A 16,457-nucleotide genomic window follows, 5' to 3' on the forward strand; every position below is an offset into this window, starting at 1 on the left:
AATCTGTTGTAAACCTTTACCTGGTATTATTACTTGAAGTTTTTCAAGGTCAAACAGCAGTGGCTTCTTTATTTGCTTCGTTTTAAATGTGAGCTTCATCATCAACATTACAAGATTGTGCTAAATTTTAAGTCTCAATCTTCACTGAGGCATGTGTGTATATTATTGACTGACTGTTTCCACTGCTGACTGATCAGGATATAGTTAGTCTGAGATCTGGTCTCTTGATTTGGACTCTTCCAAGTGTATCTATGCCTGTTGTGTAGGCATAACAATGTGCTGGTGATAACCAACCTATGTTCAGCACAAAAATCCATCCATGTTTCTTGCATCATGAAAATATTTCCCAAGGACTTCTTCTACTTCTTCTCCAATTCTTGCATTGAAATCACTGGTGATCACAAGTAGGTTTTGCTTGGATATCACTACAAGTACATGTTCAATCTCCTTGTAAATTTGTTCAATCGCATCATCTTGTTTGTCAGCAGTTGATGCATAACACTAAAGAATAGTAATATTTCCTGGTTTTGTGGCAAATGTGGATCATACGTCTCTGCTATTCACCAGGGTGTAGGATGTTAGGCAGTTACCAATGTTTCTGGGGACCTAGACAGCAACTCCAAGATGTCTGTGGCTCTCTTTGCCTGGGAACAGCACTGTCTGTCCATAAAATGTCACTTTTTAATGTCCATCCTGTTTCTCATATTGAGTACCGTGGACATTTTTTTTCTTTCTACAATGTCCGAGCCAGTATGGCACTGTTTCTTCAACTACTCATTTGTGCTCTGTGGGATCAAATAGACTGACTGAGCATTCTGATCTCGTTAGCCCTGCAGCCAACTCAGCATTGTGCTAGGTTGAGCCAGCATGCACCTCGCCATGAAAAAACTCATTGGGGTTGTGATTGCTCTTTGTCTGAAACCTCCTCTTTATCATCAAGAGTGACCCTGCCAGGAGCAAAGTTCCAGACAAAATTGCTACACTCAAGCTTCTCCACTACAGCGAGGTAGCGATCCCAGGAAAACATTCAAGAAACAGCTGAATAATAATTACAGTAAACAGAATATAGTAAACAGCAAAGGGTCTAAATACTTTAGTAAATACAGACCTGTACAGTCTGGAGAGGAGCCAGTCCACGTGCCATTGGTGGTGCAGTGGCGTGTTGTGAGGCCGGTGGTCTTGTAGCCCTCCCAGCAGGCGTAGGATACTGAACTGGAGAAGAGCATTCCATCACTGAAGACAATTTTAGCATAGGCTGGAGTTCCAGGATTCCCACAGGACACAGCTAGGAAATCGTTGAAAGAAGATTGCATTACAAGAGCTGTTTTAAAGTAACTAACACAGGAAAGCAGGAAGGTAAACCTTTAAAGAAAACATAACCTTTTTAACCCTGAGTATCTTATAGACCAGGGGTGGGCAGCAAACTTTTCGGCTCAAGGGCCACACTGGGTTTTAAAAATTGACAGACGGGCCGGGTGGGTGCGGGGGTTTGGAACTAATATAAGTTCACATTTAAACCTTTATTTTCGTGATTAAAGGATGAATTTTTGAATATAAATGAAACACCAGACTCATCCTTTTATGTGCACATTTACACATGCGTGAATGTGATTTTTTTTAATGCATTTTTAAAAATTATTTTTATCTTTGTTTCCACTTGGTGTATCGCCGTCTAAACAAAACCAATTCAGCCTTTAAAGCAGCACTTTCAACATAAGTTAATGGTTTATGTGTAACATTTTAAACCAGTCAAGTGGTTTGATCATGCTGGGGTGATAGTAGGGTTGCCAACCGTCCCATAAAATACGGAATCCTTCCTTATTTGGAAACTAACTGTATTGAACTGATACGGGACGCACTTTATTCCGTATTTTTTATCAATGGTAGAGAAATGCAGCAGATGAGACAGAGACGGGGCGATCTGTATGAAACAGAAGGAAACTGCTGCTACCGTGGGAATTAGAAAGCGTTTGGTTATTATTCTTAGTGTTCACGTTTAGTCTCAGTAACGCCATGTGTGCGCAGGGATATCAGCATAACAGCCTGTTCATTACACCGCTGTTTGAGTAGCGCAGTGGGCAGAGCGCGTGGCTCATGTTTTTCCGCCCTAGGTTCGAATTATGTAAAAATGTTGTTGCACTATGGTTACATGATTACATGATGTTCTTTATGGATGTTGGTTTGCCTAAAACATGGTTCTGGTTTATTATTATAAAGAATAAATATAATAAATGGTAAACAGCAGAATCCATGTTCCTATGACGGTGTGAGACACGTTATATATTTCATAACATAACCGCCTGGTGTGCGCCATCTAGTGGAATCAATTAAAACGCAAGTTTAGTGCAGGAAAAAGATTTAAATGAATGCGGTTTTAGGACAGTTTTGTAAATACTCAGCGGGCCGGATTAAACAGCCTAACGGGCCGCATGTGGCCCGCGGGCCGTAGTTTGCCCACCACTGTTATAGACGTACCATTCGAATACATACAGTGTAACTATAGAGTATTCTATAGACATAGTTTTAAAATACAGATATAATGTTAAATACGGAATATTTATTTGACATACTGTTTAAATATACACCGATCAGCCATAACATTAAAACCACCTCCTGGTTTCTACACACACTGTCCATTTTATCAGCTGCACTTACCATATGGAAGCACTTTGTAATTCTACAATTACTGACTGTGATTTATCTCTTTCTCTGGTGGTGTGTTAGTGTGTGTTGTGCTAGTATGAGTGGATCAGACACAGCAGCACTGCTGGAGTTTTTAAATACCAAGTCCACTCACTGTCCACTCTATTAGACATTCCTATCTAGTTGGTCCACCTTGTATGTGTAAAGTCAGAGACGATCACTCCTCTATTGCTGCTGTTTGCGTTGGTCATCTTTTAAACCTTCATCAGTGGTCACAGGACGCTGCCCATGGGGCGCTGTTGGCTGGACATGTTTGGTTGGTGGACTATTCTCAGTCCAGCAGTGACAGTGAGGTGTTTAAAAACTCCATCAGCGCTGCTGTGTCTTATCATAACTCATACCAGCATAACAAACACTAACACACCACCACCATGTCAGTGTCAATGCAGTGCTGAGAATGACCCAACACCCAAATAATACCTACTCTGTAGTGGTCCTCTGTAGTGTGGTCCTGACCATTTAGGAACAGGGTGAAAGCAGGCTAAAAAAGTATGTGGAGAAACAGATGGACTACAGTCAGTAATTGTAGAACTACAAAGTGCTTCTATATGGTAAGTAGAGCTGATAAAATGGACAGTGAGTGTAGAAACAAGGAGGTGGTTTTAATGTTATGGCTGATCGGTGTATGTATGCCATACAATACATTTACCTGCAATCTTATTTGTGATTACCCCTTAAAAAATTCTCAGCACTCCCAACAGCGTATCTACACTATTTGTGTAATGATTTTATAGACACTGCATAATTCTGAAGTATTTAATTATTTTATAAGTTACTCTGAACACAGATTTCTTGAAAAAAGGTTTATTTTTTACACATTTATCTAAGTTTTGGCAAGAAATTAAGCCACGTGTTTACTCTGTGTATGAAAAATTACTAGTTTTGCAGCTAAATCATATACTCATGGTGTTGGGCAAAAATTTGAAGAGACTTAGGAGTTAACCCCAAAAGGCAATTTATCATAATCAGCCAAACTGTTACTGCAAATTGCTACATTATGTATACATAATGTAAACATAGCCAGTATTATGATTTAAGGGGGAAAAAAAAACAAAAAACTGTTCAATAAAGAGTTAATGAGATCTCAGAGGAACGGGTGTGTTCGGGCAGATTTATTCCCAGACTGGGACGTAATTTGCAAGTGGCAGCAAGTTAGTGCCTTGGCTGTAGCCTAGAATTCACATTTAGCACCTGGATGGTGTTATTTGTATCCCACTTGCATTGCACACTGCAGCTATCCATCTCTCTTTCCTTAAAGTCTGCGTTAAAGCCCTTTGCTCAATTATGAATGGCCTCTTAATAATGTATCTTATTGATCTTATGTACACAATACATGGGCTCATTCTACTCGTTCTGGCAGCAAAAACAAATAAAAAGGCACAAAAGTAAGTGGATGCTGCAAGATGAATGGTTCTGATAAAAATAACATTAACGTTACATAGATGCATCAAGTGCACATTAGCACCAGGTTTTATGTAGGGCATGCATACACTGCCATAACATTAAAACCACCTCCTTGTTTCTACACTCACTGTCCATTTTTTCAGCTCCACTTACCATATAGAAGCACTTTGTAGTTTTACAATTACTGACTGTAGTCCATCTGTTTTTCTGCATGCTTTTTAGCCTGCTTTTACCCTGTTCTTCAATGGTCAGGACCCCCACAAGACCACCACAGAGAAGGTATTATTTAGATGGTGGATAATTCTCAGCACTGCAGTGCAATGACATGGTGGTGGTGTGTTAGTGTGTGTTGTGCTGGTATGAGTGGAACAGACTGGAGTTTTTAAATACCATGTCCACTCACTGTCCACTTTATTAGACACTCCTACCTAGTTGGACCACCTTGTAGATGTAAAGTCAGAGACGGTTGCTCATCTATTGCTGCTGTTTGAGTTGGTCATCTTCTAGACCTTCATCAGTGGTCACAGGACGCTGCCCACAAGGCGCTGTTGGCTGGATATATTTTTAGTTGGTGGACTATTCTCAGTCCAGCAGTGACAGTGAGGTGTTTAAAAACTCCATCAGAGCTGCTGTGTCTTATCCAATCATACCAGCACAACACACACTAACACACGACCACCATGTCAGTGTCACTGCAGTGCTGAGAATGATCCACCACCCAAATAATACCTGCTCTGTGGGGGTCCTGACCATTAAAGAACAGAGTAAAAAGAGGTTAAAAAAGAATGTAGAGAAACAGATGGACTACAGTCAGTAATTGTAGAACTACAAAGTGCTTCTATATGGTAAGTGGAGCTGATAAAATAGACAGTGAGTGTAGAAACAAGGAGGTGGTTTTAATGTTATGGCCGATCAATGCATCAAGGGTCTTTTTTATTTTATTTATTATTATTTTTTATATTGCTGTAAAAATTTTTTACATTTTACATTCTTCTTCTTCTTCTTCTTCTTCTTCTTATTATTATTATTATTTGATTGCTGTTTGGTTTCATTCCCATTTCCCCTACTGGAATACTACTTCCCATCTTCCCTACTGGTTTGAAATAAATAGTAAAGAAAAACATGTACAGTACTTGCCCAATTTTGTATTATTTATATTTTTTCTTTGTAAATTTTAAATTGACACACAAAGAATATATAATATATTTTGTATATGCACCATGTTTTTTGCAATATTCAATTATCTCTGCAAATTTCTGCAGTAGTTTTATTTATTTACTGTTCTGCAATTATTTCTGCAAAATCAATTTAAAATCTTCTTGCACTTAAATTCAAAACAGTTGGATAGACCCCCCCCCCCCCCCCCCCCCCCCTTCCAGTTATTTAGTAGAGCCCCCTTACCCTCACACATGGGCTGGATGCCACTCCATGAGCCATTCTGCAGGCAGGTGCGCTCGGAGGAGCCTATCAATGTGTATCCTGCCTCACAAGTGAAGCGCAGAAGGCTCCTGACACGAAACTCCTCTCCCAGACGTGAGCCATGTGGCGGGATGCCCGGGTCGCCACAAAAACCTGCACTACCACCTGGAAGAAAGTACTGCAATTAAGGCATGCATTTTAAATAAAAGGTGGACAAATATATACAAGGGGTGGACAAATTAATGGAAACCCATGGCATTAATATTGAAAAAAATATGAAAGGGTGGGATCAAGAACAGCTTTTATTTTCTCTGAAATGTGGTCCCTAAAGTCTTGTTTTTAGGTTAGTGGTGAAATGCTTAAAAAAGAAAATCTTTTAACAGGTAAAGATCTATATCAAGGGCATTCAACATTATCCTGTTGTTCTTCAAAAAAAACCTAAATTATTTAAGAACAGGGTATGGTGGCATCATTTTGTTTTGGAATATACAAACATCATCAGAAAAGTGTGTGTGCACTATAGTATGCACCAGACCTGTTACACACCTGTCCACCAGATAACTAGACCTAATGATTTTCACCAGATGGCTGTCCACACTGTTATGGCTTTCTTATTGCATTTAACAACATGAAGCAGACATTGTGGGTTGAAGAATATAAATCTGTCCAGATGTTTGTTTGTTTATAAAGATCTTAATATCATGTTTTACAAACCAAGCCATCGTGCCACCCACAACAACACAATGCAAAAAAGGTTAGCCATGACCCACTTTTGGGTATAAAAGGAAGATCCAGCCAGTCCCAGTCTTTGCAAGCAATCATAATAGCATTACCTACTACCAGTTTACCTCTGTATTATGAAATGTTTCAAAACACTCACTTACTCTATTTCTTAACCGCTTATCCAATCGAGGTCGCAGGGGGGTGCTGGAGCCTATCCCAGCTTTTCAATGGGCGCAAGGCACACAGTAGCCCCTTGGACGGGGTGCCAGTCCATCGCAGGGCAGACACACATACACACACCCATTCACCTATACGGCAATTCACTGTCTCCAGTTAACCTGACTGCATGTTTTTGGACTGTGGGTGGAAACTGGAGCTTCCGGAGGAAACCCATGCAGACACTGGGAGAACATGCAAACTCAGCACAGAAAGGACCCGGGCCACCTTACCTAGGGATCGAACCCAGGACCTTCTTGCTGTGAGGCGACAGTATTACCCTCTTAGCCACCGTGTGTTTCAAAACAGTGTCATTTGAATATTCTATAAACTTTCTACTCTTGTTTTGCCTTGCCCCAATTTCCCTAATTGTGTTGCAGGTATCTCATTTGACATTTGTTAATATTTACAAAATGCAATCAAGTTGATCAGTAAAAAAGATGAAAATTCATTTATTTAAACTGTTAGTTGAATAAAGAAATTTATTAAATGACAGATTCTTATTTTTATTGCATTTTACAAAATGTTTAAACGCAGGCCCCTTAAACCAAATTATCTCTTTGCACATAGCTTTTTATTGTAAAAGGCTTTTTTTTTTAATTAAATCCACATCTGCCATAACTTCCAACATTTAACAATCATGATGTAAAAATGTTCTCTTTGCTGATGCCGTTTGTCCTTGTTTTACATATGGTGCCTGATTTGTGTAAGCACCTGCAATACAGAAACTAATACCCCATGCTGTTTAAAATCTGCTAATTGTCAAAGCTCTTTCATATCTGATGCATGTTTCTAATTACTGTTCAACTTAATAGAGCTCACCTGTGCAGCTTATGATTGTAATTTTGTCACTTCTATATTACGCCCCATTCATGTTCAGTTTTAGTCATTTATTCTTAGCAGTTCCAATCACTCTGGATCATCAAAGCAAAGTTTGCTGCAAATGCTGCTCACAGTCTAGGCGCATTTAATACTCATTTATTACTCAACACCTTTCAAGAGGCATAGTGGTATAATGTTTTAACGAAATACTGTTTAAGCTTGTAGAAATCAGAAGGTGAGTAACAGCATGAAGGAAATGGACTGATGCAGTTTTCTGTACCTGAGCAGTAGGGTGCCGAGCCACTCCAGTGCCCGTCCTCTTGGCAATAGAGCGTAGCATTGCCTATCAGCCTTCGACCCTGGCTGCAGGAGTAATGCACTACTGCATCAGTGGTAAACCTCCTCCCTGAGAGGATGGCAAAGGGTGGAGTGCCTGGATCACCGCAGGATATAGCTAGAGGCGAAAAAGCAAATAAGTAAGAGGGAAGGAGTGAAGTACTCACAGTACCTACATCGTTTAAAAAAGCACAAATCAGAAATTTGAAAATGTATGTAAATCTAATACATACTATAATTTTCATATAAATAAGTTACAATAATTGTGTTATTTATGTGCTGTTGGATTAGAAACCAACAATACAGAAGATCATTTTATTCAAATAAATAAATAACTTTACATTTTCAGTCCACTGGTTAAGAAATGATGCTTCACATGAACTCTCTGTCATCTTGTCTAAATGTCAAAAGCTATTAGTCATAATTGTTTCAAAAATTACCTTAAAGCCAGTGTGCTGCACTCCTGAGTCAAATGTACTGGTTACGAATGAACCGGGTTCTGCTTTCTTTAGGTTCATGAACCAAAACTCTATATCAAGAGCTGATCTAATTAACCACTGTGATGCTGGTGATAAGGTCTTTTTTCCTTGTACACATTTGCATTTAAAAAGTGTCTTATCCCCGATTTTTTTACTTTGATGTAAATTACAACAAATGCTAAAAGCCAGTTTAATTGTGAGAAAGCACCAGGACGGAAATGTGGCTGAGGTAGAAGATGACAACTGATATTATTAAAGGCCTGGCTGATCTTTGGACTAAAGACTAGTTTTAACATTATTCCAGTGAGCACTGTCAACAGTTTCAATCCAGAGACATATTTAGTTTACGACTGACTCCATTTGTTCTCTTGCAGCTTGTACCACCCCCAATCTGGCCAAAAAAGCTGAGACTATTATGTGTCCCCTTTGACCCACACAGTCACCAGCTTCATCTTTTCATCTGCCAGTGGTGAAGTCTCACAGAGAGCCATATTGTACTATGCAATGCACTCCGCAAATCATCCATCACTAGTGCAGGTGCCTCTACAGGACAGCAGAGGTTACAACTAATACTGCAGCAATGAAATGAAATTGTGCCTGTTTGACAGCACTGTCTGGAATTCAAACTAGTAAGCCATCTAGGTGGTGGACTAGTGCATTAGAACACTGCACCATATTAACGTCCAGTACTGAATGTACTGACTATTAGTTTAACATCTGAACAGTCGGTGTAATGTTTATAGCATTATCCTAACACCTGGGAATGTGTTTATTTATTTGATTACATGTGTTTTTAACAGAATAGTCTACAAAGTTCTATCCTTTGTCATTTTTAGTGTAAGAAGATCAGGAGTATACAAGCGTTCTTCAAAAAGTTTCCACATTTTTAAACTCTATCTATTAAGAATTTCAAAAGCAAATGACATCACTTTTCTACATAGTAACTCAGTTTTTGGCTGAGCACGGAGTCACTGATGCACCGCTGCTTTCACATCATCATCACATGAAAATCTTCTTAAAGCTTCAGTGAGTGGTCCAAAAAGGTGGAAATCATATGGCGCTAAATCTGGACTATAAGCTCTCTCTCAGTCTCTCAGACACGACCAATTACTACTCCTCCCGCCTTCACCGTTTCCAACCAAAATATAAAAGTGCGGAAACTTTTTGAAGATTCCTCATAGATGATTAGTATAAGTAGAAAGGCTATACAGTAAATATGGTGTTTTTACTAGCTAGTTTAAATAAATAAATGAATAAATATCAGTTTGTCAAATGTAATCCAAATTACTGTTCACATTATCAATAGTCATAAGTCCATTGTCATGACTAACAGTGTCAATACAAGGCACTATTTTAAACTGACCATTTTTTTAATTTATCCTTTATTCAGTGAAATAACCTCACATATGTTTTTTATTCCAGAGAGTGTTTTAGTGGCTGAATCAGATAATAGTTAGTAGAGAGTTAGTAGTGTTACTCACTAAGGCACTTAGAAAGTGATCTGTCCCACTGGCCGTTTGACTGGCAGGTGAGCACAGATGAGCCAAGCAGATAGAAACCCCTCTTGCAGTGATACATCACGCTGTGTTGGTAGCTGAAGCTTTCAGGATAGCGATGTGAAGAGTGGCGGACAGCATTCTCCACAAAGCCTGGATCAGTGCAGTTTACCACTATGAGAAGGAAAAACAAAACCAAGCAATAAAGCCAATATTGTATACTGACTGAGGCTTGATCTTATCAAACAAATAATAAATCAGAAGTAAAAACGTCTCAGAAAACATGTACATTTAGGTGGGTGTATTTCTACTAGTGTAAAGTGATTTTAAGGTATTGAAAACCCCAAAACAAACATATACACCGATCAGCCATAACATTAAAACCACCTCCTTGTTTCTACACTTACTGTCCATTTTATCAGCTCCACTTACTATACAGAAACACTATGTAGTTCTACAATTACTGACTGTAGTCCATCCATACTTTTTTTTAGCCTGCTTTCACCTTGTTCTTAAATGGTCAGGACCCCCACAGGACCACTACAGAGCAGGTGTTATTTAGGTGGTGGATCATTCTCAGCACTGCAGTGACAATGACATGGTGATGGTGTGTTAGTGTGTGTTGTACTGGTATGAGTGGAGTTTTTAAACACCTCACTGTCACTGCTGGACTGAGAACAGTCCACCAACCAAAAATATCCAGCCAACAGCGCCCCGTGGGCAGCGTTCTGTGACCACTGATGAAGGTCTAGAAGATGACCAACTCAAACAGCATCAATAGATGAGCGATCATCTCTGACTTTACATCTACAAGGTGGACCAACCAGGTAGGAGTGTCTAATAGAGTGGACAGTAAGTGGACACGATATTTAAAAACTCCAGCAGTGCTGTTGTGTCTGATCCACTCATACCAGGACAACACACACTAACACACCACCATGTCTGTGTCACTGCAGTGCTGAGAATGATCCACCACCTAAATAATACCTGCTCTGTGGTGGTCCTGTGGGGGTCCTGACCAATTTAGAACAGGGTGAAAGCAGGCTAAAAAAGCATGTATATCTGTACATCTGGTTCTCTGCATGCTTTGTTAGCCCCCTTCCATGCTGTTCTTCAATGGTCAGGACCACCACAGAGCAGGTATTATTTAGGTGGTGGGTCATTTAGTGCAGTGACAATGACATGGTGGTGGTATGTAAGTGTGTGTTGTGCTGGTATGAGTGGATCAGACACAGCAGCGCTGCTAGATGTAATGTCAGAGACTATCGCTCATCTATTGCTGCTGTTTGAGTTGGTAATCTGCTAGACCTTCATCAGTGGTCACAGGACGCTGCCCACGGGGCGCTGTTGGCTGGATATTTTTGTTTGGTGGACTATTCTTAGTCCAGCAGTGACAGTGAGGTGTTTAAAAACTCCATCAGTGCTGCTGTGTCTTATCCACTCATACCAGCACAACACACACTAACACACCACCACCATGTCAGTGTCACTGCAGTGCTGAGAATGACCCACCACCCAAATAATACCTGCTCTGTGGTGTTCCTGTGGGGGTCCTGACCATTGAAGAACAGCATGAAAGGGGGCTAACAAAGCATGCAGAGAAACAGTTGGACTACAGTCAGGAATTGTAGAACTACAAAGTGCTTCTACATGGTAAGTGAAGCCGATAAAATAAACAATGTGTGAAGAAACAAGGAGGTGGTTTTAATGGTGTGGCTGATCGGTGTATTGTGTTAATTCTGTCTGCAATAAAATAAAGGCAAGTTTTTTAGCAAATTTCTCCCAGCCTAACAGTCTACACATATAGAACAAAATAAATAGTTAAACTTAAATAAATACATCACAACACTAATTGTAATAAGTGGCTAAAACTAAACTGTGCATCTGGCCAAGCTGTCAAAACTAGTTAAAATTAAAATCTGCACAGCCGCCCGTTCAGTAATTATGCTAAAAACAGCAAAACATACCAGAGCTCAGAGATACACAGTAAAATTCCTTTACAGTTTTTTCTTTAAAAGAAACTTCAAGAACTGAGTCTTATAATCAAGCATGACACTCCACTGGAAATGAACTGATCAAGCTAGGAAGTTGTTGTTCCTGTTGTGCCAGTTTAGCTAAAGAATGTTTTCAGTCATTGTCTTACCACCAGGAGAAAAAAATAGCAGGCTGAAATTAAAGCTGTGACCAAGCACAACAAAACAGATTGTTCTGCCTCAGAGACAGCTGCCAGCTTCTTAGTGATCAATTAAGACCTCTGTGATATGAGACAGAAGATGATTTCATGACCATAAGGCAGATCTTTTTTTTGCTCTTCTGCATGTGCTACAGCTTTCAACGTTGTACTAACAATTCTGGTGTTTTTAGTTTTCTAATTATTCGGCATGTAAACAAAACAGAACTGGGATCGAATGGATCAAATGTGTTTTTTTAGGTTTTTACTTAGGCGTCGTACATAAAGTGAAATCACATTCTAAGATAATGATCTGAATATTTATTAATACAGTTTATTAATACTGCATAGCTAAAACAAAATGAAGCAATAAATAGTTTTAATGAATGTGCTAACAAGGTTAGGTTGGAGCAATATTATAGTACAAGGGATCTTCAAAAAGTTTCCACACTTTTATATTTTTATTGGAAATGGTGAGGGCGGGAGGAGTAGTAATCGGTCGTGTCTGATAGATTGAGAGAGAGCTTATAGTCCGGATTTAGTGCCATCTGATTCCAACCTTATTGGATGCTCAAAGAAGCTTTAAGGGGAAGAAGAGTTTCATGTGATGATGATGTGAAAGCAGCGGTGCATTGGTGGCTACACACAAGTTTCAACCAAAAACATTTTTTGCTGATGGCATTAAAAAGTTGGTACAACACTGGGAAAAATGCATTGGAAGGTGATTATGTAGAGAAATTATGTCTTTTTTTTTTAGAATTCTTATTAAATAAAGTTTTAAAAAGTGCGGAAACTTTTTGAAAAACCCTCGTAACTTATTATAGTAACATTTTGTGGACAGTCACAAAGTTATCTGCAACACTGTTGTTATTATTATTATTATTATTATAATAATAATATACCGATCAGGCATAACATTATGACCTAATATTATGTTGGTCCCCCTTTTGCTGCCAAAACAGCCCTGAACTGTTGAGGCATGGAGTCTTTCTATCAGAACCGGCATTACCTTCTTCAGCAATTTGAGCTTGTCTGTTGGATGGGACCACACGGACCAGCCTTTGCTCCCCACGTGCATCAATGAGCCTTGGCCACCCATGACCCTGTCGCCGGTTTACCACTGTTCCTTCCTTGGACCACTTTTGATAGATACTGACCACTGCAGACCGGGAACACATCACAAGAGCTGCAGTTTTGGAGATGCTCTGACCCAGTAGTCTAGCCATCCCAATTTGACCCTTGTCAAACTCGCTCAAATCCTTATGCTTGCCCATTTTTCCTGCTTCTAACACATCAACTTTGAGGATAAAATGTTCACTTGCTGCCTAATATATCCCACCCACTAACAGGTGTCGTGATGAAGAGATAATCAGTGTTATTCACTTCACCTGTCAGTGGTCATAATGTTAAGCCTGATCGGTGTATGTTATTATTCATAAAAAATACATTTGAAGATAATGTTTTCTAGTAACCATTTATGGATACACTGGCAGAAGGAAAAAGACTGACAATTGTGTGCAAAACTGAAATAATACCACAAAACAGGGACAGTGTTAGCCTAGTGGGTAGGGCTTTGGGTTATCAATCAACAGGTTGTGGGTTTGAATACCAGCTCTGCGTTGAGCCACTGTTGGGCCCTTGAACAAGGCCCTCTACCCTCTCAGTTCCAGATGCGCTGTACAGTGGCTGACCCTGCACTCTGACCCCCTTTTCCAAATGAGCTAGTATACGTGGAAAAAGAATTTTATTGAACTGTACATGTGTGTATGTAATAATGAGCATAAATACATAAAATAATGTGTATACATTCATAAATGTGAATGTGTACATGTGTACTTCCCTGTAAAAGACTGGTATTCTATCCAGATTCTACCCTGAACCCAGCATTACTGGATGAAGTATAATGATTATGGAAAGTCTTTTAAATTTCAAGCATACTATATTTCATTTTTGTCTTAATCACTGCCTGTATCAGTTTATTCTAGTTTAGTATATGGTATAAACACTCTATTACATAGTAATTACATAAATTTATAATCCTATATTCTGACAGTAGATTTGATACTTTGCTATAAGGTTAAGCATTTAACTCTCTTACCTTTGCAGACTGGGAGTGGGTTGCTCCACAGGCCATTCATTCTGCACTGGGCTCGTGATGTTCCATGCAGCACGTAGCCTGTGTTACATGTGAAGTTTACCAAGTCATTGAGGTTGAACTCACTCCCATTTGTCCGACCATTAGCAGGGTTACCAGGATGTCCACATGTAATGGCTGTTAATGGAAGAAGGATTATGGAAAGGTCAGAATGCACCAGAATGGCTTTGCCGTGTTATTTAGATGAGGCTGTTTCTAAATTGAGAAATTCTCTGACATTTTTTACATACAAAATAAGGTCCAAACCTCTGTTGCACTTATAACTGCAGGTTTAATTCTGCAGTTATGAAACACCCACATGTATTTATTTATTTAATTATATATTTATTTATGTATGTTGTATTAACAATACATATATATATATTTAAGCGTCTTTGAGTATCTTGAAAAGCGCTATATAAATAAAATGTATTATTATTATTATTATTATTATTATTATTATATATATATATTATATATATATATTGTTATTATCACAGCAACATCAACAACTACCAACAACTGCATACCCGATTTAGCCAGTTTTTACACATTTTGATATTGTGGTCCTTCTAAACACTCTCATTTTAACCAGTCTTGGGATGCACACTGAGAGCACACTGACAAGCACAACTCCCAGTGGCTAGGATGGGACATTCAGTCATCTCCACCACCCTCAGACATAGCCAATCATATCTAAATAGAGACCCGACCAGCTGCTAACACTGCTAGATCTCAGTAGTAGCGAGCTTGCAAAATTTTACCACTGCACCATCATAGACCCAGTGACTACACTAAAACTAAAATATATATTAAAAAAAATTATAAAATAAATAACTGAAAGGTAAGCTCACACTAACGAGTAACTTAAATTATTCAGTATATTAAATTATATATATTTAAGTATATTTACAAAAAATACAAAAAAACAAAAGCATTGTATTAAAATTCAGTATATCTTTCTCAAAGACATCTACAGAAGACAGCACAGAAGGATGCTGACACTTACGAACACAGACTGGTGCAGATCCTGACCACCTGTGGTCCTGCTGACAAATGCGCACCGAGGTCCCAATGAGACGAAATCCCAGATTGCACTGGTACACCACTGTATCTCTGTAGCTGGAGCCGTCACCACTGATATGGCCATTGGTGATGGGATCAGGTGAGTCACAGTGCCCAGCTGCAATAAATCCGGAAAAATAACATACAAATAAAACATATAAAAAATAAAAAGTGCCCAAGACTAGACCTGTGCTGAAATAAAGTCTGGAGGCCACATTAAGTACTAGCCAGGAAAAACATACATCAAAAGTTTTGTCAGTAATGACATTTAATTAAATGCCTTCAGCAAGGTTGGGTCAAATCAGGCAGTAAAGCTGGTCTAACAGATTTATTTCTGATTGATTTTATGCTAACTCAATGATTCTAGCACATTTCAAGGTTTACATGGTAATAGACCCTGGGCAAAAGTATATTTTGTATTTTGACATATGGTCAAAAGTTTGTAGACACCTGACTATTAGATAGTTGGCATAAATATGGATTTGCAACCTGATCAGCCCCTCCTCTAGCCATAATACCCTTTAGTTTTACCAGGAAGAATTTTCACAAAATTTGGAGCGTGTCTGTGAAAATGTGTCTGGCCATTTACTTAAAAAGCATTAATGCAATCAGAAACTAATTTTGGGCATGAAGGTCTAGTTTACAACCATTGTACACCTGTTATCAAAAGGGTATAAGGTTAAAACACCTTAACTCATTTCTTAGAAGGGGTATCCACATGCCTTTTGCCATACTGTGTACCTTTGTGTAGATGATAAAGTATCTACAACTGAATTTTTAACAGTTTAAAAAAATCAATTAAATTTAAACTGAATCCAATAGCCAACAAGCCCATGATTTATGCTGTGTCTCTGGAGGCAGCTCGCTTGTCTTGGGAAGTTACACCATGACGTCCAAAAGGTCCTCCAGAAAAAAGATTAAAGAATACAAGCAAAAAAGTATCTGCCTAACAGAGGGTGCATGTAAATTAAACATGATCTCAGATGAACCAAAAAACAGTAGAAACATGTGATGTGGTCAGATAAGTTAAACATTATTTAAAAAAGCAGACATTACGTTATCCATGACAAAAAAAACAAGACCACCCAGACTGTGCCCGCAGCATGGGTAACTTGGATCATGTAAAGATACAGACGCAAAGGCATATCTTATATAGACGCAAAGGCATATCTTACATCCTTGAGGTAGGATGTATCCTAACTTTGACCCTGTATATTCAGAATAAGCTACAGACCCACCTTAATCCTGAATGGGGTAGGATGTATCCTACCTTTGACCTGTATATCCAGAATAAGCTACAGACCCACCTTAATCCTGAATGGGGTAGGATGTATCCTACCTTTGACCTGTATATTCAGAATAAGCTACAGACCCACCTTAATCCTGAATGGGGTAGGATGTATCCTACCTTTGACCTGTATATTCAGAATAAGCTACAGACCCACCTTAATCCTGAATGGGGTAGGATGTATCCTACCTTTGACCTGTAT

The 16,457-nt window shown here is 38.9% G+C and overlaps 1 protein-coding gene across 1 annotated transcript in view; it reads right to left on the minus strand.

Moving 5' to 3' along the window:
• LOC134315046 (CUB and sushi domain-containing protein 1-like) overlaps positions 1 to 16,457 on the minus strand; it is a 739,302-nt gene that overhangs the window by 26,673 nt on the left and 696,172 nt on the right. The window contains exons 53-58 of the mRNA XM_062995960.1: positions 14,912 to 15,085; positions 13,867 to 14,040; positions 9,584 to 9,772; positions 7,568 to 7,741; positions 5,509 to 5,691; positions 1,109 to 1,285 (exon numbers count right to left, since the gene is read on the minus strand). Coding sequence (XP_062852030.1) covers positions 1,109 to 1,285; positions 5,509 to 5,691; positions 7,568 to 7,741; positions 9,584 to 9,772; positions 13,867 to 14,040; positions 14,912 to 15,085 — 1,071 coding nt within the window. The remainder of the gene's footprint in view (positions 1 to 1,108; positions 1,286 to 5,508; positions 5,692 to 7,567; positions 7,742 to 9,583; positions 9,773 to 13,866; positions 14,041 to 14,911; positions 15,086 to 16,457) is intronic.

This window comes from Trichomycterus rosablanca, chromosome 5 (assembly GCF_030014385.1).
Source record: "Trichomycterus rosablanca isolate fTriRos1 chromosome 5, fTriRos1.hap1, whole genome shotgun sequence".
NCBI classification, from domain to species: Eukaryota; Metazoa; Chordata; class Actinopteri; order Siluriformes; family Trichomycteridae; genus Trichomycterus; species Trichomycterus rosablanca.